Source organism: Cryptotermes secundus, unplaced genomic scaffold (assembly GCF_002891405.2).
Source record: "Cryptotermes secundus unplaced genomic scaffold, Csec_1.0 scaffold1392, whole genome shotgun sequence".
Taxonomy (NCBI): Eukaryota; Metazoa; Arthropoda; class Insecta; order Blattodea; family Kalotermitidae; genus Cryptotermes; species Cryptotermes secundus.
The window spans coordinates 202,702-211,545 of NW_019729917.1; the positions used below are offsets into that span (position 1 = coordinate 202,702).

An 8,844-nucleotide genomic window follows, 5' to 3' on the forward strand; every position below is an offset into this window, starting at 1 on the left:
CCTTCCGTTTTCTTATTTCGTGTAGGATATTCTTCTGCTCACTGACTCTAATTAACACTTCTTCATTTCTCACATAATCAGTCCAACTGATCTTCTCCATCCTTCTCCAACACCACATTTCGAAGCTTTCCAGGTGTTACACTCCAAATATCGCAGCAAATAGCAAATGCTAAGACTTTTCATCAACTTTCAACTCCACCGAACTGCACTCAATTCTGATGCTTCAACTCAGCTCAGCTCAACTCAACTGAACTCAACTCATCTCAACTTAACTCATCTCCAACTCAACTCCTTTGCTCTCGAGCTCATATCCTGGGAGGCTGGTGTCTCGAAGCTCAGCTGACTTAAACGAACTTCTTTGTCCTTTTTATAACCCCTTGGCACGGACCGCAGGACAAAAAACACAGCTCCTCTATTGTTGCTTTCATTCGTTTCCGAGGAAACGTTTTTACTCAATTGTTCTGTAGCAACGGCTGTACGCGTCACACCTCGTTTCGTGACAGTTCCTCTATTGTTGCGTGAGAGCATTACCTGGCAACGGCTATTTATCTGGCTCTACAGTTTTTCTTTTGAGCCAATACGCCACAATATAATTGAAATGTTCTTTCTGCATCGACTTGAAACCTCTCTGGGTATGGTATAATTTCTGAATTCATCTACTGACATATGAACATATGATCGCTGTGAAATGAAACATTGATGAATGTCAAGAAACAAATTTCTTTTGATTTTAAAACGAAACGTTTATTTCTAGACAAATCGCGGGTTCCCCAGTATTTATATACGGTCATGATATTATGTCGAGGTTTGTCTTGAGATATTTGTGCCTTCTCTCGGTACTTCTTCGTGTCCTGCTCGTCACGTGTCGGTCTGGAGCCTGTTCCGACTTATGACAACCTTTCAAACGGTCTGCCTGTTATCACATGTCCCTTTGGATTATATTTATACAGAAGATATGGAATTTCGTCACTTCCCAATCTTTCGAGATGTAACCACTTCATTGTACAGACTTGTAACTCATTATTTGAATTAATATTTATGTAATGCTTTCCTATATCATTATTTTTAATTTGATATAATTTGGTTTATCTTTCGACACTTATTCAGTACTTTACTTCCGCAGCTTGACTTTTGCTAACTTTTTTATTTTTGTAGTCAAAGTTTCACTGATATATAGAAAAATATGGAAACTGTCAATGCTTTATAAAATATTAATGCTCTTTTCCCTTTACTTTCGTTTTTATCCTGTCATTATTTTAAAATTAAGCTTTATTTTTTTTTTTCAAAATTAAGAAAGTAGGCTAGAATAAAATTATGCTAATGAGATCGCCGTTCTGTCTGTGTGTCTGTGGATCCCTCCCCCTTTATCTTTTCAAAGTCTGAACCGATCTTTACGAAATTTTGTATGCACATAATCGCATCTCAGCCTTTCTCAGCGGCGTACTTCATAAATCCCTCCCACCATTCCGTGCGTCTGTATGCGTACACCTCTATCGTTGCTTGGTGGAACGTTACCGCTGCAATGAATGCACACGAAATAATAGAAGTATTGTCGGAAGCGTCGTTTTCTGTACGGTCCGTGTCGTATCAAAGGAAAGTAGGCGATTAGTTCTTCCCAGAACTTCTTGTTAATGTTCTATTTATCGCCCTAAATATTCCTTAATTTTTTTTTTAATTTTTCTATTTACATCGCTCTTTTTTACGGAATGTTACTCTGGGAGTCAAACCAGCGAACTTCCACCTCCTAGGTGAGTTTCAAGGCGGGAGCCGCTGGATGCTGCTCGCCTGGATTTACTAATAAATCTTCATATGATATACAGGAAGCAAATTTTGTGTAATAGTAATGGTCCCTTTCACTGAATAACGGCGAATCGTTACTAACCTCACAGTGCAGTTGTCTGCAGCGCTCGGCCGCAGTAGTAACACGTGAGACATTCTAAAGGCATATGTTCCGAATTACAGTCAGCGATTGGCTATCCGGAGGGGTTTCGTGTTTTTCGTCAGTCTCACAGGCGAGTGACTGGATAGCATCTTAGAATAAGTCATACAATGACGTCATTTCTGATTCGCCATTCATAATTCTGCTGTTATATCTGACACGATGCGGCGCAGAAACTTGCACTAAATCTACAGACTTTGCTTATCTACTCAGGTTCGAATGGTGGTGAGCTGTCCTGCTGATGCCAGTACTGACATGCTGGAGAAGTGTGCCGCTTTGAACAGGTCCAGCTCTGACTTCCATTACACAATGGATATACCAGTGCTCAGCTCGGCCTCTGGAACCTGGTACCAGAACGTGTACTGCGCCATCTGCAATGGGGATGCGGACAATTTAGTACGGCTTAAGTATTTCCTTGAATGCGAAGGGAATTACACAAGAGAGAAGGTAAGCTTAAAGCTTTGAATATTCCAACAGGTTGATTTAATCTCACATTTCTTCAGTTTTAAAAGCATTTAGAAGAAGCGCATTGAAAACCACATACTAGATCTCTCATTGGCTCTGTTTATGATCTATTTCCTTCAGTTACTCATCAGAGAAAAATTCTATAAGCATTTCTCATATATGTTCAAATACCCTTCTCATCAATCTATTGTAAGACACTCTCGAACCACAATATTTCCTTAGAGTGGGGGTCCAAGTTTCACAAACGGTTCTGATGTTGGTGTTTAACACTCAGCATTACTAGGCATTTGGACTTTGTCCATCGTTCGGTATTGTACTGAACACAACTTTTCAGAAACTGGATCTGTTCTCGTATTAAGATGAAGGGGTGGGAGAGATCTGCTCTTTTGGGTCCGTTAAAAAGAGCTAACTTCAATCTTCGCGCAACCTTAGTCATAACAACAGCTACATGTAAACCTGAGATCAGGGTTTGTCAACAGGAGCTAACAAGCAACTGTGCAATAAAAATTGCGATAATGCAAGTTTTCTTTTTCAATGGCTCTTCCAGTGCATTCAGGTCCCTGGCCTCTTATTCAGCAACGTAATAATTTTTCACAGGCGGTGGGACTCCTTGGACGAGTGATCAGCTCGTTGTAAGGCCGCTACCGCTACACAGAACAACACAAAAAGAGACTAAACACATACAGACACCAAACATCCATGCCTTAAGTGGGATTCGAACCCACTATTCAAGCGTCCGAGCGAGCGAAGACAGTTCGTGGCCTAGACAATGCGGCTACTGTGACCGGCGTGATAAAGCATGTACAGATCTGAAACTAAGATAGAAAAGGAAGTGGAAAGAGATGCGACAATACAAACAAACAACCAAATCCATAAACACAAGTTCATTTTTACTGTACATTTTCCTGTAATCTCAAGTTGACAGATCCTTTTCTCTATATTTGGATGTAGCTATGCTGACACAGGTCGTACAGTGATTCAGATTAGCTCTTTCTAATGGATCCAACACAGTAGGTATCTCTCACTTCCTCACCTGAGGACGGAAACAGATCTAGTTCCCGAAACGTTCGGTTCTTCAGAATATGAGACTTTGGACAAAATCCGAGGACCCAGTAAAGGCGAGAAGTTTCATGCAAATAAACAACAATACGGACTAATGCAATCAGTGAAACTTACAATATGGCACCTTTACATCCACTCCCCCTTACGCCTTCATGGCGTAGTGCTTAATTAGTTAAGCACAGGGAAAACTTTACTTACTTACTCATGGAGCTGAGCCCTTCTGGAGGAGCCGCCAATTCAGCAGCTACTCAAGAATTTCCCAGCATTTTATGGAACCCAAAAGTTCATTACTGTGTTCACAAAGCCCTCCACTGGTCCCTATCCTGAGCCAGATCAATCCAATCCATACCATCCCATCCTATCTCTCTAAGATCCATTTTAACATTGTCCACCCACCAACGTCTTGGTCTTCCCAGTGGTATCCTTCCTCCTGGCTTTCCCACCAATATCCTATACGCATATCTCGTCTTCCCCATTCGTGCTACATGCCCTGCCCACCTCATCCTCCTTGACTTGATCATTCTAATTATATTTGGAGAAGAGTACAAGTTATGAAGCTCCTTATTACAAGGAAAGCTTTACCGTTACAATGTGGCATTGCAGGTGCTGAGTGAAGGCAAATACTCCACTGAGCCTCTTCACTGGTCCTTAGATGGGCAACATGAAAGTCAATGCCGACTGAGGATAGAACTTCAACCTGGAGCATTCTCTGGGTTCTTACGCCCTTGTGGCAAAGTTAATGAAAGAGGCCGAAATCTGCCACTAATCGAAAACTGTCCCGTAGACTGGACAGACAGTGACATAGCCAAGAAATGCAAGGCATATGCGTTTTATAGCGTGTGGAATTCAAGAGTAACTCAGAATGTCGAGGTATGAGAGACTTTGACACAATTACAATTACATTTTAATGAACTCTATTAAGGTCAATAAAATATCAATGCTGTAATCAGTTTCATTGTCTCAGTCATGTTTCAGTTGCATGGACCATAATCAGGTGGTTTGTAAATACATAAACGCAATACGTTATCATTATGTGAGATTTGAGGTTTTCACGACGGTGACTAGGAAGAATGCCGTCTTCTGGGATGTGGCGCCGTGTGGAGCTTGTACTAAGCTGTAACTTGTATGCAGCCTGCAGCCATCTGCTTAAGTTGGTTCCTCGCTCATAGATTTTTCTATCCTGAAGATGGCGGCGATACGTTCTTCCGAAACGTCAGTCCATACAAGATCTACACGGCGCCACAACCAAGAAGACGACATTCTTCGCATTATTATTTAGTGGCACAGTGAAATGGATTTTACAACGTGAAATATCATAATAAACACTTATAAAAATACTGTACAAAGTACAGTGGATTTTCTGAAAATTGCAAAAGGCTGATGTAACATAGACGAAACATAAAACGGGACTTGTTTAGCGTAGAATAGGAAGGATATACGTATATGTGTACATTAGCGACTAAGTAATGGGGTATCTATTGATAGTTTAATCTTTTAGGTTACTGATGAACGTAATCACTTAAGAAAGTTAAATGATGAGTCTGTAAAGTAAATGCTTTATTATGAGGTGTGATATTTAAAATTATATGTATAAGCTGTAAGATTTGATTAGAACCGAATTTATTTCTTTGTTTTGCCGACGGCTCCCAACCTCGATTTTATGAAACAGCAGAATGCAAAAAGGAGAAAACTTATCAAAAATGTCTTAATTGTTATGTTGTTTGAGAGATTGTCGTTGCGTTTCTGGATTATATCCGTATCTAGACCATGTAACTTCGAATGGTAGGATGACTTGAAGGATGATGAATTGGAAATTATTTCTAAGTTAGCGACCATGACCTGACGACGGATAACTCATTGGGAGAGCAACTGGCTTGTGTAGCAATAGCCCGTGTTCAATCGCAGATATAAAAGAAAACTTGTGTGTTGCCGATCGCAGTGTTCGCGTGCTGTAAGACATGTACTGCTTTTGTCCGCTCAAACACTGGGATTGTGGGTGCGAATCCCACTCGAGGAAAGAATGTCTGTGTGCTTTTATTCTGTGTGTAGGTAGTGGCCCTGCGACAGGCTGATTCGCCGTCTATGGAAAAGATCAAGAAACTGAAAAAGCAGCCAAGATCTAACAAAGGGCTGTAGAGCCATAGACATATAGAGAGCGATCATGACCTCATGGAGATACTATCCTGGTATCTGCTGGAGCAAGACCGCTAATAACCTCAGTGAGGATAGCTGATGTCCTGGTAGAAATTCAAAAAACCATATCCCAAGTAGAAATCTAGATCGTTACCACTAATCACCACAGCGTCATCTCGAAAATGACAACGTCATTAAGTTAAAAAATCGAATTATTTTGTACTTGGAATGAAAAATGCTATGAAAACGACCTAGAAATAGGCTAGCATAACTGTTATAGCAAAGACGACACTGGTTTGAAACATCAGATTGGAGGGCAATAATCTTGGTTGGTTAATCGGACGTGAAGGCTCTGTTACGAAAATATGCCCCAATTCTCCGAATAAATTTGTGGTTAAGCTATGCTCTATGGTTCCCTCCTTGGCACTACAGCCGCAGTGGGCCTAGGCCTACCTCCATGAACTTCTCCGTTCACTTCGGTTTTTCTAGATCTTACACATTCGGTAGGACTCCTTGGGCGGGTGATCAGCTCGTCGCAAGGCCTCTACCTGTACGCAAACACAGAAAAACGCACACAAACATCCATGCCCTGAGTGGGATTCGAACCCACGATCCCGGCTTCCGAGCGAGCGAAGACAGTGCGTGCCTTAGACCGCTCGGCTACCGTGACCGGCCATGCTCTATGGTTAAGTTATTAGACTTCAGTGCTGATGACTGTCCTATCGCAGGTGTTCAAAAACCCTGACTGTGCCGTATGCAATGGGGTTCCACCGTTAAAAACAACTTGTTGGTCCAAAAAGCCGTCACTCTGGAGAGTTGCGGGTCGGCTACCTAAACCTTCCTTTTCCATTGTTATGGATTTCATGGCTTGGGAAGACGAGAGCGAACAGTACAGGTGAGAGAGATGTTGCAGTATAATCTAAGGAAGTCTCGCAAGAACCCTGACTTTTTCAACAGCTGATTTTTTCTTGGTATAGCGGTTACTGTGACCGCCTCTGGGGTCTAGTGGTCAGAGTTCCTGGCTACAGATCCAGAGGTCCCGGATTCAATTCCAGGCGCTACCAGATTATCTGAAAAGAAGTGGGTCTGGAACGGGGTCCACTCAGCCTCGTGAAGATAAATGAGCTACTTGAATGAAAAAAATAAGGCTTCGGTCTATAAAACCGAAATTAACGGCCGTGGGGATTCTTTGCACTGACAACGCGACACTCTCTATCCGCTAAAAGTTGGCACTAACTTCGCCGACAACCGGCTGTCGCTTGGTCGGTATAGTTCGCTTGCGGACTAAAGCCACCGATTTTTATTTTTTGTTGTAATGATTACTGTCGTTTGAGATGTCCTAGCGGTCTGGTAGATGTTTATCGATGTTTCGGAGGAGCTTACTCCCTCGGTCTTCAGGATTACCCTGAAGATGAAGACTACAGCGCGTCAATCCCAAAAGAAAGCAATTATCATTGTCACCTCCCCAAGAACTTAAAATATCATAGTTCTTTTAATTTGACTATGGTAGCAGTTACAATGAGAGAAAGTTTGAATTCAGTCCGCTGTGTTTCAGGTCATGCCGACCTCCTAATGGCGTTTGGGACGTACTGCACGAAACATGCATACAAGTGGCTAATGCACATGACAATGCGGATGGTGGCGGCAGGTAAGTGTGTGCAGGGCGACAGAATCTGTCTCGGCTAAGGGCATCTATTGAATTGGCAGACTAAGCAGGGAGAACTGGAGGAAATTCACATTAATGGCAAGAAGCGGCCTGAAATTTTAATTGGATGGTGTTGCGGATATCAATAACATTATTCATTCTCGAGCATAAAATATACCAGGAAAACAGTTTTTGTGCACTAACGAAATTTGTCTATAAAAGCAGACTTCCCTTAGAATACCTAACCTTAATGACTAGAAAAGTTCTTGACGAAAAAATGTTTACTAAGATACTAAACACGATAAAACAATAACGTGTAGTGAGCTGTGTTGCTGTCTAGAGTAACACTACGAAATTTTCTCGGAAAAGTTGCGCACAGCAATATCGACTCCAGCATACCTTCCACTGTCGTTCATTGTTACATACTCTGCTCTTATTCGTAAACACTACTAATTCAGACAGAGCCATAGCTCAGACAGTTAGTTAGTTATTAGAGAGGGTGGGTTTCCCCATGCACTTAGACCTGTAGTGGTCCATTGTGCTTCCCTCTATGATTTCTACCAGCCTCTATATCCTACCGGTATTGGTGCTTACCATCAGTCCCACCCAGCCAGCGAGACCGGCTCTCTACTGGCTGAGAAATATCTATAATGCTTCCCCCATCTACCGGAGGTATTAGTGACTGCTGTTGGGCGGGAAACGTCCGCAATTTTGCTCAGTAACCTCCTTCGGAGGTATCAGGTTCTTTTACGTGCCGTAAAGCTACGACACGGGACCCACGGCTTAAAGTCCCTCCCGGAGGACTTGTTCCCTGAATTTTCCCGCCCTTAAAAATTCGACGACCTCCGCCGGGTATTTTAACCCGCGTACTACGAGTCATGAGGTGGGAACGTTACCTCTAGACTACGGAGGCCGCTTAGCTCAGACAGTTAGTCGCCGGATTTCCATTATAGCAACCGGCTTTCAATCCCAAGCGAAGTTATGTGGGATTTCGCTTTACATTGACAATTCTCATGCCATCAGCTGCCCCATATCCATTAATAATCGACAATATATAGTCTCGATACTGTCAGCATGTTACGTAACAAATTTAAATTAACCAATCAGCACTGCAAACATACATAACAACAGAAGAGCAAACATTATTTCAAGCACTAGTATGAAGCTAGTATATATTTCAATGGAAAACAATTAAAAACAATCTTCTTCAGAAATGACTAATCTCAATAACTTGAAATGTTCCGGAAAGAAAGGTATATTTATACATAAATATATATAATAATATTGTTGGGGAGAATATTTGGACCGAAGAGAGATGAAGTGACAGGAGTTTCGAGAAAACTGCATAATGAGGAGCTTCATAACTTGTACTCTTCTCCAAGTATAATTAGAATGAACAGGTCAAGGAGGATGAGGTGGGCAGGTCATGTAGCACGAATGGGGGAGACGAGGAATGCATATAGGATATTGGTGGGAAAGCCAGAAGTAAAGAAACCACAGGGAAGACCAAGGCGTAGGTGGGTGGACAATATTAGAATGGATCTTAGAGAGACAGGATGGGATGGTATGGATTGGATTGATCTGGCTGGGGATAAGGACC

General features: G+C 42.0%; 1 protein-coding gene across 1 annotated transcript in view; it reads left to right on the top strand.

The window, feature by feature from the left end:
* The window catches only part of LOC111865859, a 37,679-nt gene that overhangs the window by 15,517 nt on the left and 13,318 nt on the right, over positions 1-8,844 (top strand). The window contains exons 4-7 of the mRNA XM_033752013.1: positions 2,153-2,386; positions 4,070-4,336; positions 6,328-6,494; positions 7,155-7,247. Coding sequence (XP_033607904.1) covers positions 2,153-2,386; positions 4,070-4,336; positions 6,328-6,494; positions 7,155-7,247 — 761 coding nt within the window. The remainder of the gene's footprint in view (positions 1-2,152; positions 2,387-4,069; positions 4,337-6,327; positions 6,495-7,154; positions 7,248-8,844) is intronic.